The 21,142-nt window shown below is 39.0% G+C and overlaps 1 protein-coding gene across 1 annotated transcript in view; it reads right to left on the bottom strand.

The window, feature by feature from the left end:
- Positions 1 to 21,142, bottom strand: part of LOC138841657 (zinc finger protein 420-like) — a 184,692-nt gene that overhangs the window by 149,502 nt on the left and 14,048 nt on the right. Inside the window, exons 4-7 of the mRNA XM_070042443.1 lie at positions 8,338 to 8,557; positions 3,110 to 3,253; positions 2,303 to 2,392; positions 423 to 1,648 (exon numbers count right to left, since the gene is read on the bottom strand). Of these exons, the coding sequence (XP_069898544.1) occupies positions 423 to 1,648; positions 2,303 to 2,392; positions 3,110 to 3,253; positions 8,338 to 8,557 (1,680 nt within the window). The remainder of the gene's footprint in view (positions 1 to 422; positions 1,649 to 2,302; positions 2,393 to 3,109; positions 3,254 to 8,337; positions 8,558 to 21,142) is intronic.

Below are 21,142 nucleotides of genomic sequence, written 5' to 3'. Positions count from 1 at the left end.
GTGAAGCTTCTGGGTGAAAGACTTTCCACACATATTACATTAATAAGATTTCTCTCCCGTGTGTGTTGCTGGTGGCCATTAAGCTTTGACTTCTGTGTGAAAGAGTTTCCACACAAGTTAAATTCATAAAGTTTCTCTCCTGTGCGTGTTTTCTAGTGGATAGTAAGTTTGACATCTGGGTGACAGAATTTCCACACATGTTACATTCATAATGTTTCACTCCTGTGTGTGTTCTCTGGTAGACAGTAAGGTTTTATTTCCAGGTGAAAGACATTTCACACCTGTTACATTTGTAAGGTTTCTTTCCTGTGTGTTGTCTGATGGACAGTGAAGTTTGAATTCCAGGTGAAATATTTTCCACACATGTTATATTCATAAGATTTTTCTCTTGTGTGTGTTCTCTGGTGGCCAGCAAGGTTAGCCTTTGAGGTGAAAGACTTTCCACAGGTGTTACATTCATAAGGTTTATCTCCTGTGTGTGTTCTCTGGTGTTTAGTAAGGATTGACTTCCAAGTGAAAGACTTTCCACATGTGTTACATTCATAAGGTTTCTCTCCTGTGTGTGTTCTCTGGTGGACAGTAAGGTTTGACTTCTGTCTGAAATACTTTCCACACATGTTACATTCATAAGGTTTCTCTCTTGTGTGTGTTCTCTGGTGGACAGTAAGGTTTGATTTCTGGGTGAAAGACTTTCCACACACATTACATTCATAAGGTTTCTTTCCTGTATGTGCTTTCTGGTGGACAATAAGGTTTGACTTCCAGGCAAAAGACATTGCACACATGTTACATTCATAAGGTTTCTCTCTTGTGTGTCTTCTCCAGTGGACAGTAAGGTTTGACTTATGAGTGAAAGACTTTCCACACAAATTACATTCATAAGGTCTCTCTCCTGTGTGTGTTCTCTGGTGGGGAGTAAGGCGTTCCTTCCTGGTGAATGACTTTCCACACACGTTACATTCATATGGTTTGTTTCCTGTGTGTATTCTCTGGTGGACAGTAAGGGATGACTTCCTGGTGAAAGATTTTCCACATATGCTACATTTATAAGGTTTCTCTCCTGTATGTATTCCCTGGTGGACAGTAAGGTTTGACTTCTGTGTGAAAGACTTTCTACACACGTTACATTCATAAGGTTTCTTTTCTGTGTGTGTTCTCTGGTGGACAGTAAGTTGTACCTTCTTAGGGAAAGACTTTCCACACACATTACATTCATATGGTTTCTTTCCTGTTTGTTTATTCTGGTGGACAGTAAGCTTTGCTTTCTTGGTGAAAGATTTTCCACACATGTTACATTCATAAGGTATCTCTCCTGTGTGTGTTCTCTGAGGGACAGTAAGGTGTGTCCTCTGGGTATGGGTAAAAGAGTTTTCACATTGTCTACATTCTTCAACAACAGGAGTCACACCAGGACTATATGCAGCATACATCTTACCAGGTTCACTGTAGACACCCATGTTCTGACACCCAGTGATCTTTTTTGTTCTTATCCCTAAGGACTTCCCATTATTCTTAATCAGTTCTGACTTCTGTTTTGAGCTCAAATTAAAAGTTTTTATAAATCTCACTTGTTCCTCCCCTGTGTTACTATTCATGACTGCTACTTCAGAGAGATATTCACTGTAATTTTCCTCTATTTCTTGGACATCTAAAATGAATTACAGAAAAATAGACAAAAACATAAATGAGATCCATAAATTCCTTAATGTAAAGATATTTTCTCCCATTCTGGTGTGAGATTTTTAAATATCAAAGCATTGTTTTATGCAGAATATGTAGTTTTCTCCACAATGTGGTAATTAAGAAAGTAGTACTAACATTTTAAAATGGAAATCAATGTTTTTCTGTATTTCAGATTTTTCCCTTTCTCTCAAGGAAATATTTATTCAATTTATACATCTACATACTCTTAATGCTTGGATTCTGAATCTCACTCTATGCCCAGCACCACTGACAAGAAATAGTCCTCATCAGAAGATAGCATACTCCTATTTTCCTCCTACCTGCATAGTACTAGTTTAAAAGAAAATGAGACCTCCTTTCCTACATTTCTCATTGTCTTTTTCTCTTTAAAAATGACTAAAGACAAAGAGAATTGCTAACATTAACTATACTAGCACACCAAATTCACTTTCTCTCCACATTAATTCTGGATTGACAATTCCTTGAGACAAAGGATCACCTAGGTCGCTGCCAGACATGACTCAGGGGCACTAGAAATGCTATTGCTCGATACAGCTGAAGATAAACATACCAACTGGGCTGTGAACCCAATACTACCATTCAAGATGATTTATCTCACCTGTGAAATTCATGTCTGAGGCTTCTCTTGTCCATGGTTCTGCACCTTGCTCCAGCTTGACAATCAATTTAGGTTTAGGAACACAGGGCCCTGTGATTAAGAAATAGTGGAGAACTATTTCTCTTGCTGGGTCATCATTGCTGTAAGATCTCAGGCATCCTATTCACGAGGTTGCTCCTAAATCTTCTTTCTCAATTATTCACAACTCCATGGTGGACTTTCCCGCAGCTTTGGGTGTATTTTGCCAATTGGGTGGCTTGAACTCAGCTCTTTTGCTCAAAGCTAGCATTCTACTAGTTTGAGTCTTGGCTACATTTCCAGTTTTTGAATGGTTAATTGGAGATAAGAGTCTCATGTTCATTTTTCTGCAATTGCTGGTTTCAAACCAAAATCTTCAGATTTCAGGTTCCAGAGTATCTAGGATTCCAAGCTTGAAGCACTGCACCCTATGTCAGGTTTGGCTTACAAATACACACTTTCAACTACTGATTTCCAGATCATACTTGCAGTAGTAATGTATGTTCTACTGTAGACTGTAGATCAACATATAATAATCACTTCAAGTTTGGGAAGTCAGTCTCCTATTAGTGGAACATAGTTTAGAAATTTTGTCTAACTACTGATTTTCCTTCTTAAAGAATGAGAATAAAATTAGCTCTTGAGTTACATATAATAAAATTGAAGTTTCCCTTAGAAAGAAATGACATTTCCCTTGGACTGGAATCTTATACCTAAATAACATAAGTAGTCTAATGTCTAGGAAAATAAAACCACTTGATCTTCCAAGTAAAAATGACCTTTGCTTACCCAAGGACATGAGGTTGCTATAGGTCTCCAGCATTACATCTCTATGAAGGGCCCTCTGACCAGGATCCAGCTCCTGCCACTCCTTCCAGGTGAAGTTCACAGCCACATCGTTAAATGATATCAGCTTCTGTAATGGTACATTTCCTTCAAGAAATTAGACCTGGGTCATGAGAATTCCAAACCGCAATTTCATTATGCTGCATGTATGCTTTTGTGTTACATAAAATGTTTGTAGCTTGCTGTGTTATCTATTCACTGGGAGGATTAAATAGCAAATTAAAAATATTTGACAATATATAAACACGGTCATTAAAATACAAAGATTTGCAGTGGGCTTGTGGCTTATGCCTGTAGTCCTAGCTACTCAGGAGGCTGAGGTCTGAGGTTTGTGGTTCAAAGCCAAGCCAGGCAGGAAAGTCCATGAGACTCTTATCTCCAATAAACCACCAGAAAACTGAAAGTAGCACCTTGACTTAAGGGGTTGAACACTCACCTTGACCTGAAGAGCTGAGGGACAGAAACCAGGCCAAGAATTTAAGCCCCAAGACTGTGAAAAATTTAGTTTCTGTAATCATGCAAACACATTTCTGTTGCTAGCAATAGAGACAAGATAAAAATTCTAAGGAGATAATAATCTGGCATGACAACATTAATTTTAAGGGGGTGTCTGAAAGATTATATTACCATATTTTTATAAACTTTTAGTACATATGAGGGTAAAAATGAATTAAACAAATATTTTTTCTTGCATTTACATATTCTGCATCACCTAAACCCTATTTACATCTTCAGTTAACAAGCTCTCTCATCAGCAAGCATAACACATTCAGGACATCACATAGAATACATAGCACATTAGTAGATCTATGAAAAGTTCAGTGTCCACAGGAATGTTAAAAACAGTAACAGTACTCCAGAAAGTAGCTAATGATTTTTTTGGCCCTTAATAGTTTTTAGTTCCTACATAAAAATATCATAGGCGAATCATGTTGGGTTTAAATACAAAATATTGAAATGTGGTCATAGATACCTGTTATTAACTTCCTATGTAAAAAAGAACTGCTACCATGAAGTTTTGTAAACTTTGCCTACACTCTACTATATACAATATAGGTGGGAGGGGAATAAAATGTTCCTTGACAAGATTTTCATTTTAATAGGCCTTCATGGAAGGTGGAGGCAAATGTGTAGAGGCTCAAGGAACACTCAAGATGACAAAAATGATAAATATAACCAAATGATCAAATGTGGCACATATTCCTCAGTCATTTCTCCAGTAGATCCCTAAGGATATACTTCTACTTGTGTTAGTTAATAGCAAAATTCCTCAGAGATTAAAATCAATTACTGAGCAAACATCTGTGACATTTTACAACAAGTGATATTTCTAATAGAGAAAACTTAGTCACTGTATTATTATTATTTTTTTTTTATCAAAACCAGTTCCTATCTTATACTGGCAGTGAATGAAAATATTCAAAAGCAGTGGGATGGAAAAACAAAACTGAATACCACATCAAATGAACTTAGACCAAAGATAACAGAATCAGGAGAAATCAAATCTTCTTATATTGTAACATTTGGGGGAAGGAAGAACTTTTCTGTAGGGAACTCTGAAGTTGAGCTGAAGGGGAAAAGGTTTGAGAGGTTGGAATTCCAGCCTGACAGCACTGAGAGCATTGAGAGCTGGCTGCAGAAGTGTTAAAAGAGAATTCTGGAGATGGTTAAGAGACTGCAGCCTTTTCCTTACTGTTGGAAGGATAGCATCTGAAACTGAGCTGCTGTTCACCTTGAAGGCTAGGTAAGGTGAACTTCATGTCTGCATTTTTTCTGGGCAGCAATCTTTTGTCTCAGGTGAATAAGGAAACATGTATCTCTCACAAAAAGTTGTGGCTCTGATTGTAATAATAATATAGATACTTCATTATTGCATGTTATCAATGGTAACCTTCCCTGTGTGAACTTAAACAACTGTGCTTGCTTGCTGGCACCCAGGGACCAAGTGTCAGAGAGCCTCCGGACCCCTGCTTTACCCTATCTGTTTATGTTTTTGTGTTTCTCTAATCATCTTTATTTCTGGAATCCTGAGAATTCTATAGGAAACAATTTTTCCTATGTAATGGGAAAGAAAAACGTCAATCATAAGAACGACTTCAGCAAAGTAAAACTGATCACAAAGAATAACTAGTTCCCAGATAGATCATTTGAAGAAAAGAAACAACTGAGAGACACATGGCAGAAAGAGGGAATGGGAAAAGTAAGAAAAAATTATAGAAAGATAGATACAAAGAGAAAGAGAAAAATAACCAATACTATTGGGTAGAAAATCAAGAAATAGTAGGAAATCAAGAATTAAAGAGAGAAAATAGAGCAAAAACAATCTTCTGAGGGTACTTTAGAAAACAAACAGAAATTTGTAGAAAGACCATAAAGTTCAGCATCAAATATAGCCTAAGCTTCAAGTAAGGCCAAGACCATGAAGTAGTCCAAGAAGTATATATGGAGAGTAATATAAGTACATATAGGTTAATCATTCCTTAAGAACACATGCAGCAGTGAGTGACCACACTATTTCAGCAATTCCAGGAAAATTTCATTGAGATAGTTTAATTTTACTCATGAAGATGTGATCTGGTTCCAATCTATCCTTCACCTTCCATGAGATGTTCCTGCTTGGTGTCATTACATCACATAACAAGATTGACTACATTTTCTAACAACACAAAACCTAGACATCTGAAGCAAAGCTGCATTCAACTTAGAAAGAATATAAGCATTTAACCTGCTAAATCTACAAGCAATATTTATCTGCTAAATCTACAAGCCATCTTTGTCTGATTTATGAATATGTTCCTGAGGCTGAATCTGTGTGGTTGTATTGTTTTTAATTCTTGGACATCTCTAGGTTCATATGATGGAATGCAAAACAAATGAGAAATAAAAAAACAACTCACCAGAGATCCATTCATTCTTTCTTGCTGCTGACAATGAACAGAGATTGTGGAAGCATGGCTGGAATATAAGGCAAATGATGTTTTCAGAAAAGAATGTGTGGGATATTTGCCCCAGAATTTTCTCTTGCAAATATGATATGTGGGCTGGAAAAGCATAAAGCCTTCTTATGATAAGAATCTTTAATGTTTCAAGCAGAGCATGAAAGTCTCCAATAAACATAAATCCAGTCCATTTCCTGGTAGATAGATATTAGTAAAGCAAATATATTCTATTTTTATATACATAATACATTCGTAAAAATGAATGTTCCCACAAAAACCATAGAATAATTGAAAGCAAAAATATATCACATTTCCACTAAAAGTAGTTATTGCTTAATATACTTCAGGATGTAGGAACTGCTTTTTTTAATGCAAAGGTATCCTAGAAATCCATTGGATTTTGTGTTCTACCTCATTCATTTACATACTTAAACAGCAGAGAAAGCGTGTATGATGTAACTCAGTAGTTTTCCCCCAAAGTTATAGAGAAAAATATATACAGAATATATTTCTTGTGTTATAATATTTAAATAAAGGTTGTCAAATGGCACATTTCACTGTACCCATTGCACACCTATGCAATGACTTGCAATTTGCCATTTAACATGCTTTGGCCAAAGGGACATGAGTAAAGATGAGGTAAACCCAGGTTTTAAAAGTCCCTAATGCTCACTTTCTTAAACAGTCATGGGAAGAACCTGGGCCATCCTAAAGATACAACATAAAATATTCAATATAGGAGTGACACACCTGAAGATAGGTGACATCTACAAAGCACACAACCTTGAGTAAGACATATTACCTCAAGTTTTCTTCTGTGATTTTTCTTTTTTTCTTTTTTCTTTTCTTTTTGTCGGTCGTGGGGCTTGAACTCTGGGCCTGGGTGCTGTCCCTCAGCTCTTCAGCTCAAGGCGAGCGCTCTACCACTTGAGCTACAGCGCCACTTCCGGTTTTCTGGTGGTTTATTGGAGATAGGAATCTCACGGTCTCTCCTGTCCAGGCTGGCTTTGAACCGTGATCCTCAGATCTCAGCCTCCTGAGTAGCTAGGATTACAGGCATGAGACACCAGCGCCCGGCTGTTATTTTTCTTATAAGGTCAATTGTCCCTGAACTACCAGAGCTAGCATTAGCAAATCCATACATGGGACATTTAAGATAAGAATGCATGATTACATACTAAAAATCATAGTGATAACAGTCTGAATAAATTAGCAAGAAGAGGATTAGGGTCTAGTACATGAATAGATACTTTCAGTCATAACAATTACCCCACCATTGCAAACCACAGCCTCAGGTACACTTTGAAATCTAGGCTCTGGCTTATTCCCAAAGCCAGCTCATCACGAGTCCTATAAATTAGTTTCAATCTTGCAACAACACAAAGTGATTGAGAGTGGTGTAGGAAAGAGTGAATCTGGTGCTCAGGGAAGTAGCACCAATTTTTGCATAAGGCAAGGGAAGCTAGCAACATCTTCCCATTCCTTTGCTTTTCTGCTTCTGTTCTTCAGGGCTTCTCAGAATTGAAAAGGTCTGTCCATTTAGGATGGAGATTCCTATTCATAAGTACTCTTCTTTGAAAATTGCTAGGCTTTATTCCTAAAAATACAGGACCAGCACTCACTACTCCAATATCCCATGTACAACTGTCTCTAGAAACAGGGTCGTGTACAAACACCTGTGAACTCAAGCCAGGAGACTAAAAACTCAAGCCAAACAGATTAAAATGTCTCTAGGAGAAACAACACAGAAGCCCCAAATACAACTGCAATATAAGAGGACTCAAGGCAGGCACACACCTCACAATTTCACTAGAATTCTTCCTGTACTCCTCTTATACCTGGGCAAAGCAAATAAAGTCACATGGGTTAACAGAAGAATCCCTTGGTCTTGGAGTACAAAAGGAAATCTCTTGGGCTCTCCTCATCTGGACAATCACCCAGCTTGTTCTCAGACATTTGGGAACCAGGTTCTTGCATCTGAAGGCCCAGACACTAATGGCAGCACAAACTCCTGAACCTCTAGCAAATTATCACCCCAGACTGGAGAAAAGCATGTAGGGGGAAGTAGGCGCTTTGGCTCAAGTGTAAAGCTCTCCCTCTGAGCTGAGGAGCTCAGGAATGGTGCTTGCAGGCCCAGAGTTCAAGCCCCACGACCAACCAAAAAAACAGAAACAGAAAAAGAAAAACAAAACCGTGGAGAGTAGGCTCCCACAGCAATCGCACACTTCCTACCTGACATCAGTTCCAAAGCCTGAGATTTCTTCAAGTTACAGCTCCAAAGATCCACTGCACAGAGCTGGGGGCTGGCCTCTTGGTTCCCACTATGGAAGGCCAAACTGTACTTGAGGGTACTTTGAGCAGCACGGAAAGGGAAAGAAAATCGGGAACAGGCCAACTTAAAACACCTGTGGTGGGCGGGGAGACGCATGCGCAACAGGAACTGCTGCTCCACCTATGCCCAACAACAACAAAAAACCCCAGTATTTTCAAACAAAATGTCCTCCATAGAGACTACAATTCCCACAATGCTCAGCGCACCCTGCTACACCCTTGATCACAAGAGGCCTTGGATACATTGGGACTTTTGTCTCCTTGCTGTGGGAACTAAGCTGAGTTTCTTCTTGATAACCACTGTTTCCTCTTGAATATTTTTTTTGGTGGTGTCTGGTCGTGGGGTCTGAACTCTGGGCCTGGGCGCTGTCCCTCAGCTCTTCAGCTCAAGGCTAGCACTCTACCACTTGAGCCACAGTGCCACTTCTGGCTTTTTTCTTATATGGTGCTGAGGAATCGAACCCAGGGCCTTGAGCATGCAAGGTAAGTGCTCTACCACTGAGCCACCTTCCCAGCCCCATGTTTCCTCTTGAATATTTAAGACCAACCAAAAAATGGAAATATAGGGGGAGAATTGGATACATTGGCTTTTTGATTCTTAGTTCTAATAATGAAATTGAGGTTATGAGACTGCCTTGCTTATACCTTTCTTTTTGTTCAATGCTTGCGTTCTGCTGAATGTAAATTATATTTCTGTTTTGTTTTACATTGTTTAATACCTCCCCTTTCATCTTTCAAAGGTACTCACAGACACTGAACTTATACCTGGTTCATTTCTCATTGCTCTAATGTATACACTGGCATAAGATAGAAAGATTGTTAGGTAGATATGCAGCATAATCCTTGTTGATTTGGATTTCGCAAAATCTAACAATTAATTTTCCAGAAACTCCCCAATTCTATCTATTAAATCAAAGTTTTTGGTTGTTTCTTTATTTTGCATTTCACTTAAGGGTTTTATGTTTTTTTTCTTTTTGCTGTTAGTCCTGTGGCTTGAACTCAGAGCTTGGGCATTGTCTGTGAGCAGTGCTGTGCTCTATTTGCATTTCCTTTAAAAATTTCTTCAGGTAAGTGGTGCAAAGTTTCCTCACAGGGATTCTTAAGAACATGGCACATCACCTCCGTTTCCCTTCAAAGAGATGGTTTGGGGGGTCAGGCTGAATGCAGGTGAGATAGAAGGGTGAAGTTTAGGGTAGGTCTATGTTGATGTGAAGCTTGATGACTTGCAAACCAGTCTGCATTTGTCTTTTCATTTTGCATGTGAAAAACTCTTTAGAATTCTTACCTCTTCTCTGATCCTGAAAGTTCCTCTCAATAGCTTTAGGCTACATATCTTGGGGACCTCAGACTTGTCTTCTCAGACCTTATCCATTAAACTGTGGAATAAATCTTTTGTCTCCTGCCTCAGTCCCATCAGAGCACAAGCAAGGCTCAGAGGGCCGACGGGATGATAATGAAGGAGACAGAGAAATGGCTGATGGTACAATTCTGTTTATTCTAGCAAAAGCTCAGCAACATACACTTTCTAATTTCTCTGTTTTTTTTGGGAGGGGGGATCCAGTCTTGGGGCCTGAACTCTGAGCCTGGGCGCAGTCCCAGCTCTTCAGCTCAAGGCTAGCGCTCTACCACTTGAGCCACAGCACCACTTCCGGCTACTTTCTATATTTCTCAAATGCTTGTATAATATTAGTCTAGATCCACTGTGCCAAAAAGTGCAAACAGCACATATCTTTCCTCACTCTATTTCAATCCATCTTTTCCAACAAAGCCTCCCTTCAGTTAAAGCCCCAGGCCAAACACTACAGCACACACTTCCTCAAACCAAGAAAGGGCAAGGACTTGCAATCCTGAGGTTAGGAGTCAATGGCCCTGAGGCATTTGCTCACATTTTGCCTGCTCCTGGCAGGCACCCCAGGGTCTGCAACAGTCTCCCTCTCTCTTATCAGAGAACCTGCACTTGTCTCTTAGGAGTTTATTGTGATTTTTGGTGATCCTTTACATACATCATAATTGGGAAGGATTGATTGGAAAGTTTCACGCCTGATTTTAATTCTCCAGTATTATGGGTTTTCCATGTCTCTTTTGTGGACCTGAACTATTCCTCATGAAAATGGGAATCAAAGGGCATATTTGGATGTATAGACTTCTACTTAAAAAGCACCTCTAACAATATACAGAGAAAATAATTTCATTCTGTAAAAGTAAATTCCTGAGAAAAGGAGATAAGAATCAGGTAAAAACTGAGGTGCTTCCAAGACTACCAGTGAAATGTAATTTTCATTGTTCAAGCCTACATTTGTGATGAATTTCTTTATTCTTTTATCCTTTTCTTTTTTCTTTTTTTCTTTTTTTTGGTCATGCCACTTAAACTGTGAGCTTGGGAGCCATTCCTCAGCTCTTCAGCTCAAGTCAAGTGCTCTACATTGTGAGCCACAGCACCACTTCTGGTTTTCTGGTGGTCACAGACATTGCTGCCCAGGCTGACTTTGGACCTCGATCCTTAGGTTTCAGCCTTTTGAACAGCTAGGATTAAAGACATGAGGCATGAGCCAGAGCTTGCATTTCTTTTGTTTTATGTCCCAACCCTGGGGCTTGAACTCAGTGCCTAGACACTGTCCCTGAATTTTTGCTCAAGACTAGCACCCTACTACTTGAGCCACAATTCCACATTCTGCTTTTTCTGTGTATGTGGTACTGAGGACTTGAACCCAGGGCTTCAGGTATGTTAGGTAAGCACTCTACCACTGCTGTGAGCCAGCCACAACACCAGCAGTGATCCGGAAGAACAAGGGGATGATAATGGAAAAGACAGAGAGAAGGCCAATAATGAATCTCTCTTTATTCCAGGAACAGCCTTAGCTATAGACACTTTCTTATCTGTCCAGTGCTTGCGTCACATTGTTCCAGGACTCCATGGGCCCACAACTGCAGGTCATATGCATCCTTCCTCATTCTAGTTCAACCTTTGTCCACCAAACTCCTACAGGTAAGGCCTCCAGGCCCAGAAGCTAAAAGGAACACACTCTCCTATGAAAAGGGCAAGTACTTATAGTCCTGAAGGTTGGAGTCAGTGGTTGTGGAACTTTGGCTCACACCTTGCAAGCTCCTGGCACCTCTGGGTCTGCAACAGGCCCACCTTTTTATTTTGTAAATTGAGCAAGTGTCTATTTGCCTGAATCTGGAAAAAGCTGCAGTTCTGGAAGAATGGAAGAAAAAGGAATACCAAAACAAGAAAATGCCTAAGAAATGGTAAAAAGGAGTGCTATTTCCCAGGTTGAATCCCTGCAGGTAATTCTGATGCAGCTAATTCTGCAGGGTGTGCTACCTATAGGGTGGAGTGACCAATATCAGATTTCTGACCCTGAAGCTGCATAATGTTTAAGCTTAAATTATCAAAGGAACAGATTCCTCCAATATGTCACTGGATATTGGTCCAAGTCATATTTCCATCTTATTTAAGAGGGATAACACAGATGTACTAACCAGTAGCATGACACATCAGTTTTAACTGGGTCTTTAGCAGGTCTACCTGATTATCAACATACATCATTGCTGTTTCCTAATCATGAAACATATCACAATCTTTTTATCTACAACCACCTTCATCCATGGGCACCAGAAACATATCAAGCTAAAGTATTAACATGTTGTGCTGTATATATGGTTTGGATAAGGTTCACAGCAGAATCAGTAGCTCTAGCAAGAACATTAAGTGTAGCAATAGTGGTAGCAACCAATATTCCCCAAAATCTGCAGCTATGGTTAACAGCCCTCTAAATATCAATAGCAAAAGAGACCCAAACTTATTATACCATCATGGTTCTATCAACTGAACAGGCAACATAAGTTAAGGTGATTGCATAGTAATCTCAGAGTATTTATGCAGTTAGTGAGAACAAAACTGTTCTCTGCAAGAGGCATCAAAAACCACCCCACCCTTGAAAACCATACCCAGCCCAACTACCATCATGTATGCATACATAACACAAGCCCGCACAATAAATGATACAAAACCATGAAACAGGACAAGTCTCTGAAACAGAGGTATGGGTTGGAGAGAGACATTAGTCCAAATAGGCCTCAGCAGCAGCCAGTTGCAGATGTCAGGGTAAGCTTTTCCAAACAGGCTGACAAACATGGGGGCCAGCAAGGTACCACTGATCCTGTCACTCCTCTAAGCCCAGTCCCGCAGTGCATATTGGGAGACTTCCACCACCAGAACAGTGGACAAGATGTGAAATCCGCAGGCTCTCCATAATCCACAGGCCCTCCATGGTGATGGATCAGAGCAACAACAGGAATCACTGGGCATAGTGGAACCCAAGGGTGGTGCACCACATCCCCTGCCAAAAGGAATTCTACAAGTGTTAAGCATAAGCTCCATCTTTTTCCATTCGTTCAACTTTTGCTCCAGAGGAAGTCAGAGCCATAATCTATCCCTGAATACCTTATCATACTTGTACCTTCTACCTCAGGACTTGCAACAGTCAATCATTGAAATGAATGAAGGTTATAATATTTGTATAACAAATAATGAGACTTACATCTGTGAGCAATGAACAATTCAAAAATAATGTAGGAAGTAAATTGTATTTATACTAGTACGATGAACTTAATACTTAGAAATGAATGTTTGAAAAATGTACCCATGAACAATGAAAACTATGCAACACAGCTAGTCTAGGAAGAACTCATTTTTAAATGATCCTTATCTCCTTGCCTCTCAGGAACTTATTTTTAACTTTTACAGAAAGAATGGATTATTTTTCCTTCATATTATAGGTGCTCCAAAGTTGACGTCTATACATGGAAATGTGTCTCACGATTTCCATTTTCATGAGGAATAGCTCACATCCACTAAAAGAGGCATGGAGAACCCATGCACTGGAGGACTGAATATCAGGCATGAATATTTCCTACACAATCCTTCCCAGTCATGATGTGGGGAAAGGATCATCAACAATCACAACAAATCCTTAAGAGACAAGCTTAGGATGTCTGATATGAGGGAGGGAGACAAAAGTTGTATGCCACAGTGTAATGGATACAGTCTGAAAAGACAAGTCTGAGGACCCGTAGATACGTAGACTACAGTTGCTGGCAGAAACTTCTAGGGTCAGAGAAGAGGTAGAAAATCAAAACAAAACAGGATATGCAAAACAGAAAAGTAAAAGCAGACTGGTTTGGGGCAAGTGATCAAGCTTCACATGAACATAGACCTGCCCTAAACTCTACCTCCACCCACATTCACCTTGATCACCCTAGACAAACATTTTTTGCAGCATCTTGGAGGAGGAGTACCTTTTTCTAAGAAATCCTGGGAGCAAACTTTTCACTAGTTTCCTGAAACAATTAACAAAGGAAAGGCAAGTAGAGCACCGCAAATGCTCACAGACAGTGCCCATGCCCTGAGTTCAAGCCACAGGACCAACAACAAAAGGAGGAAAAAAAATTTTGAAGGATAGGCAAATTTCAGACACAGAAAACCAAAAATGTCTTAAAATTTCATAGATGGAATTTAGGAGTTTCTGGGAAAGTAAAGAGGAGAGTATGACAAATCAATTTAATTCAAAGTTTATAAAGTATGTCTTCCTTAAAATTCTGCTAATTTTATTCCAGTATATATATATATATATATATATATATATATATATATGTGTGTGTGTGTGTGTGTGTGTGTGTGTGTGTGTGTGTACATGTACATTTGTGTATGTATATATATATACTTGTATATATGTGTGTATATATATATATATATGAAAAAGAGGAAATGATCCCAGAATCAATCAGTTAAGTATCTGTAAATACCTGATCATGTGGTTTGAACTCTGGGCCTGAGCACTATCCCTGAGTTCTTCCCCTCAAGGTGAGCTCTCCACAACTTGAGCCACAAGGCCACTCCCATTTTTCTGGTGGTTAATTGCAGATAAAGCTCATGAACTTTCCTGCCCAAGCTGGCTTTGGACCAGCATCCTCAGATCTCTGCCTCCTGAGTACCTAGGATTACAGGCATGAGCCACTGGCACCCAGCTGCAAATACCTTTTTAAAGTGAGGGAGGAGATATTCAAAAATTTTTTCAGGTAAGGGGTAGGTTTATTCAGTAGACCTGCTGGGACCAGGCCAGGTTGGCATCCACATGGCTGGGCAAGGCCTGGGAAAGAGAGAGAGCTGGGAAAGAGAGGAAAGAGCTAGAAAAAAGCTAGAAAAAAGCAGAGAGAGAGAGGAGAGAGCAGAGAGAGCTAGAAAAGAGCAGAGAGAGAGAGCAGAGAGCAGAGAGAGAGCTGAGAGCAGAGAAAAAGAAAAAAGAGGAAAAAAAAAACCCAGAGAGTAATCCCAGCTATCCTGACTTTAAGCCCCTTATCCGAGTCACGGCACGTGGTATTCAGGTAAGGGATAGGTTTATTCAGTAGACCTGCTGGGACCAGGCAAGGTTGGCATTCCACGTGGCTGGGAAAGGCCTGGGAAAGAGAGAGAGTTGGGAAAGAGAGATGAAAGAGCTAGAAAAAAGCAGAGAGGGAGCAGAGAGAGCTAGAAAAGAGCAGAGAGAGAGCAGAGAGAGAAGCGAGAGAGCAGAGAGAGCTAGAAAAGAACAGAGAGGAGATATTCAAATTTTTAAGGCAAAACAGAGACATAATTTATATTCAGAGGAACATACTCTTTGAATAAAAACATAATCAATAACCATGGAGTCTCATAACCTCAATTACATTAATAAAACTAAGAATTAAAAAGCCAAATTAATGCTCCTAATACATTTCTTTGTTTTGGTTGATCTCACAATGTTTCAGGAGGTAAACTGATTTTTCAAGAAGAAACTCACGTTAGTTCCTGCAGCTGGGAGAGAAAGGTCCCCATGCATCCATGCACACTTAGGACCAAGTGTCTGGTGCCAGTCCAAACCCTGTAACAAGCCCACTTCCTCTAGTTGAATGCATCGTATTATGGGAATTGTAGTTTCTATTGGGGCACAGATCCTTTGAAAGCTTGGAGGGGGGCCGGGGTAAGGCATCTGAGCCTCCTTGGCCACTGTTTATTTTTTAGTTTGCAAATTTGGGTTTCTTTCCTTTTGCCTTGCTGCTGGAAGTGCAGCTTTGCACTCCATAGTCAGTATCAAAAGGTAGCAGCCCAGTGCCTCTTCTTCAGGGGAACTTGGGAGCTGTAACTTGAAGCGATCTGACTCACCAGCCAGAGTCTGCCCTTAGCATCTTTCCCCAGTCTGGGGTTGAGGATATTTTATGAGCTCATGTGTTTGTGCTGCCATTAGCACATGTTCCTCCAGGTGCCAGAAACTGGCTCACAAACCTCTGGTTCTCTAGACAAGGAGAGTCAGGAGTTGTGCGTTTATACTCCTGAACCTAGAGATTCTGCTACTCATCCATGTGATTTTATAAACTTGCTTCTTGTGAATTGAAGCCAATGAATGGTAAACATTCCTTGAAAATGTCTTATATAAACATAGTGATCTTCTTTTCACCCTCTGCACTTCCTATGGCTTTTGAAACTTTCAAAATGCTGCTGGCTCAGATATACTCCAATATATAATTAGCCTATTTTACATCACTTAAAATGAGAGAGATTGGCGGGGTAGGTGGTTCAGTGGTAGAGTGCTTGCCTTGCATGAATAAGTCCCTGGGTTTGATTCCTCAGAACTACTAAGTAGAAAAAGCTGGCAGTGCACAGTGGCTCAAGTGGTAGAGTGCTAGCTTTGAGTTTAGGAGCTAAGGAACAGTTCCCAGGCTCAGAGTTCAGGCCCCATGACCAACAAAAAAAAAGAGAGAGAGAGAGACTTCCTATATATGTATTCCAAATCAATTGATAAAATATAATTTGAATACAATACAGTGCCCTTGATATGTGTGTGCTTGTCCTGATTCTTAAACTCAGTGTCTGGAAACTGAGCATGAAATTATATGGTTCAATGATAATGCACCACTTAAGCCACATCTCCACTTCCAGCTACTTTGGCTAATTTATTGGAGATAAGTTTCTCAGACATTCTTGTGTTCATGAGTTCAATTTGCTATCCTTGTAGGGATCCTTTATTTCCATCCCAGGGGACCACAAGGAGGCATAGGAGAAAGATTATTATAAGGTTTATTAGAAGGACAATATTCCAAGGAGAGGGAGCACATGCATTTGTCTCTCTTCAGGTAGCAACAGGAGCTGGGGAGCAGGAATTTAGGTAGGTGCATGCTCAGGTAGATGTGGGTAGAGAGAGGGAGTGGTCAGCAGTATGGAGGGAACTCTAGGTCTGGGAGGAGCCCAGGTCTGGGTGGAGCTGAGGAGCAAAGGTGGGGATAATACTAACTTTCCTCAGATCTCAGCCTTCTGAGTAACTAAGATTACAGCCATTAGACATGAGAGCCTAGTTAGTTACAATATCCTTTTTTAAATTCAGATTATATTCTAATAAAATAATATGAAATAGAAAACTTGACAATGTTAAGGCAGGACGTTCAGTCACTAATGTGGATGAGGACGGTCCAAATCCCAAAACAAACAGAAGATACCCCACTTTGAAATTTGTAACACTCCTCATCTTAAGTATTGTTTTTTTTTTTTTAATCGGTCATGGGGCTGGACGCTGTTCCTGAGCGATTCAGCTCAAGGCTAGTGCGCTTGAGCCATAGTGCCACTTCCAGCTGTTTCTGATTATGTGGTACTAAGGAATGGAACCCAGGGCCTCATGCATGCAAGGCAAGCACTGTACCGCTGAGCCACCTTCCCAGGCCCTCTCATCTTAAGTATTGTGAATGTGAACACTTAGCCTATAATAAATTCACTTTAAGTTTTTCAAAGTAAGAAAACATTTGTGTGATGTAGAAAAACCCAATACTAATGTGCAAACACTGCTTTTAAAGGATTCATATTGTCTTTCCTATCAAAAACAACCTCACTGAAGTAAACAGAATAGATTTTCTCTTCTTCTAAATGTCACTGCAAAGTTCATGTATTTTATATTAACAATTACCATTGTGGGTAAGTGGAAAAAAAACCAGAATGCTGGATAATAGAATTTCCTGTGTCATCAACCAACAAGTATAAGCAAAAACACATACTTATATAAGTAGTTTCTTTTACATTTTATGGATCTACATTTTGGGGTGTATTTTCTGTTAATATTGTTTAGTAACACGTAAGATTTTACTCTTCTGTGGATTTGTCTTTAGTGGATACTTTAATGCTCTACTTGATTCAGGAATGTTTCTTCTCCCATAAGAAGGCTTTATGCTTTTCCAGCCCACCTATCATGTTCTGAGCAGGAACTTCTAGGGTAAAATCACACAGGTTCTTTTCTGACTCTCTCATTTGGCTTCTCTCCAATGACACTTAGGAGGTAACTTCTCATGGAAGGTAAAAGGTTGGCTAGAATCTGGTCAGACATCACATCCTCATACATAACATTAGACTATCCTAATGAAGTTTTACTGGATTTGCTGAAATAGTGTCGTCAAACATAACTTTAGCTGATGTACAGGATTGAGTATGTTGTAAGTACTTCAATTAGTCTCTGTAAATACTCTTGGACTGCTTTTTGGTATTAGTCTTTCTTGAAACTTAGGCTGTATTTTTGATGGAATTTATAGAAATCTCTGTTTTTCTCTAAGATACGTACAAGTGTAGAAGTGCTGGACCATATTTCCATGTAATTCTATACTAAGTTCTTTTTAGGACTCTTTGTCCCATCTTTGATAGTTTTACATACCAGAGAGAAATGCACCAAGGTTCACATTGTTGTCACATCTTTCCTAGCTTTTGTTAGACTTTGGAAGGAATTTTGTTGTTTTGTTTAAAACTATGGCCATACTAACATGTGTAAAATAGTTATTTTATTTTAATTTTGATTGAATTTTTCTCATGACTATTGATGCTACTTTCATATTTTAATCAGCTATTTGTGTATGTCCTATTTAGAAAAGTCACTTTAATCTTTTTCCCATTTTAAAATTAGATTTTATGGTGTGGGGGTTACATGGAGCATTTTCTTTATATTTTCGAATTCATATTTGTTAGGAATCTATTTGAAGAATATGCAAATATTTTCTCCTACCATGCTTTTGCTTCTTTGGTGATGGTTCTTTTCAGTATAAAAGGTTTTCATTGTATGCACTTAATCTGGTTTGGTATGGTATTTATTTTTTAATTTTTGTTCAGTTATTGATTTATTATCAGTCATGGGGCTTGAGCTCTGGGTATGAGCTTGTGCCTCAGCTCTTCAGTTCAAGGCTAGCACTCTACTACTTGGGCCATTGCACAACTTCTGGTGTTCTGGTGCTTCATTGGAGATAAGAGTTTCATAGGTTTTTCTGCCAGGCTGGCTTTGAACCATGATCCTCAGATCTCACTCTCCTGATTAGTTAGGATTACAGGTATCAGCCACCATAGTCTGGCATTTGTTTGTTTGTTTATTTTTTGCATGAGTCACTTTTGGTGTCTTATTTAAAGATTTGCTGTTAAATCTAATGCCATAGGGCTTTCTTCATCTCCTGTCTTCTTCTCCTTTCCTTTTCCCTTTTGTTCCCTTCTCTCCACTACTCTCTTGTCTCCTCTTCTTCCTTCTTTTCCCTGACCTTTGGCTTCCCTTCTCTCCCTCCTCCACTCAGTTTGTTTTCTCTATAAGCCTGAGATGAGACTTGCTAGTATCACTACAATTAGGCTTCTAACTTAGAAACACATGTAATACACATACCTCACACTCCACCATGGCTTTCTTGAGCTACTATTGGAGCTTGAACTCCAGGTCTCACAGACAGTCAGCTTCCTCACTCACTGTTGGCACGATCACTTGAGCCTTACCTCTAACGTGTTTATTAGCTGCTTAATTTGAATTGTTTTTCTAGGCTGGCTTCCAGACCTCAGTTTCCTCCTTAGTAGCTAGGCTAAAATGACAGTCTTGAGCCAGAAGTGCTTGTCTTGTTTTGACTTACCTCAACATTTAACATTCACACTTAATTGTATACTACAATGAAAGGATTATTATGTGGAATTAATATTCAATGTAAACTGAAATAGTTTATCTTTCAAATTAAGTGTTGTTGTATTATATCTCTAATAATTGTAACTGTTCTTCTTACTGTGGTAGATTTTGATCACCAAGCAAATCATTTATGCTGGAAATATTGTTTTATTATTAATGTAATTTAATATTATTATGGAGGTAATGCTTATAGAGATTAATAAATACTGTTTTTTCATACAGTGTGTTCCATTCCTTCACTCTCTGCCAATCCCTCCCTCCTATCTCTACTCTTGAATTGTATGCTGTATTTTCATCACCCTATTTCCCTCAAATTCTATGGCTCTGCCACACCCTCCAGAAGATTTTCACATGAATACTCCATACATAATTGAAAGCACTTGTTTTTATTTCACAACTGAAGTAAGACAGTGGCTCCCTTTAATATTCTATAACTCATACTAATAGCATACATTTGTTACAGATCCATTCTAGTTCCCATGTGTTTGTTTTACTGAGAGATTATTAGAAACATATTGTTGGATTTTATTGTGTTTATAACATAGCTTTCTTTCTCATACTGATTTCTAGACAATTTGTCTTCAGATCTATTCTCAGTGTGTCTGTCTTGGTAAATATAACAGCATAGTGCTTATTAAACAGCATTTAAGTAAAGATAATGCCTTCCACATGTGTGTTTGTGGTGACCATTTTTCTGGTTGTTCAGTCATTAAGAGGAGTATTAGACACCAGACGTTGGTGGCTCATGCCTGTAATCCTAGCTACTCAAGAGGCTGAGATATGAGCATCATGGTTCAAAGCCAGCCCTGGTAGGAAAGTCCATGAGATCCTTATCCCCAATAAAGCACTAGAGAACCAGATGTGGTGCTGTGGCTCAAGAGGTAGATCATTTGCCTTGAGCTCAAGAGCGGAGGTATAGCACCCAAGCCCTGAGTTCAAGCCCCATGGCTGACAAAAAAATAAAAAGAGGAGTATTCGTTCTCCAATCATAATGAGAGATTAAAGAAATTATCATTCTTTGGCCTTTTAACCATGTCTTTGTAGACTTTTCAGAGTAAAATTTGTATTATACAGATTGATGATACATGTTATTATCAGTGCTCTGTATCTGTGGTAACACAATTTGTGCTGATGTTTATTTCTTCTCATATTATCAGTATCTGTATTTTCATTATTCATTTTTTGCTTCAGGTATCATTATATAGAGTTATTTTGATTTCTTGATAATTAATGTATATTTCTTTGGATGGATTATTGAGTTTTGTGAGTATATTTTCTTCAGTTCAAATCAGACAGTACCTGATATATTTACTATTTTTATATTACAATATAAATATGGTTTCATTTTAGTAATTACTTTGCTATTTATTATGTTTGTCTCCTCTGATACTTATTTCTTAGTTTGCTTTCATGTAATCTGCACACAGCCCTCTATACAGTGAAAATCACCTGTAATACAATTCCTGGCAATCTTCTATACACTGTAATTCACCTCTGATACCTATTACATTTTAAATCCTACTAAATAGTTGTTATACTGCATTGTTCATAGGATAATGCCAGTTTTTGCAAAGACTACATGATGACTATAGGTGCCATACGTTTTCAAATATTTTGGATCTATGGTTTGTTGAATCTGTGAAACAAACAAATATGCAAGGCATAATATACTCCTATAAAAATGCTACTACAGGGGCTGAGATGGTGGCTCAGTGGTAGAGTGCTTG

The sequence above is a fragment of the Dipodomys merriami genome, unplaced genomic scaffold (genome assembly GCF_024711535.1).
Source record: "Dipodomys merriami isolate MVZ:Mamm:240054 unplaced genomic scaffold, mDipMer1.0.p SCAF_325, whole genome shotgun sequence".
Taxonomy (NCBI): domain Eukaryota; kingdom Metazoa; phylum Chordata; class Mammalia; order Rodentia; family Heteromyidae; genus Dipodomys; species Dipodomys merriami.
Note: the sequence above shows the minus strand (reverse complement) of the source record. Positions and strands in the feature narration are given on the sequence as shown.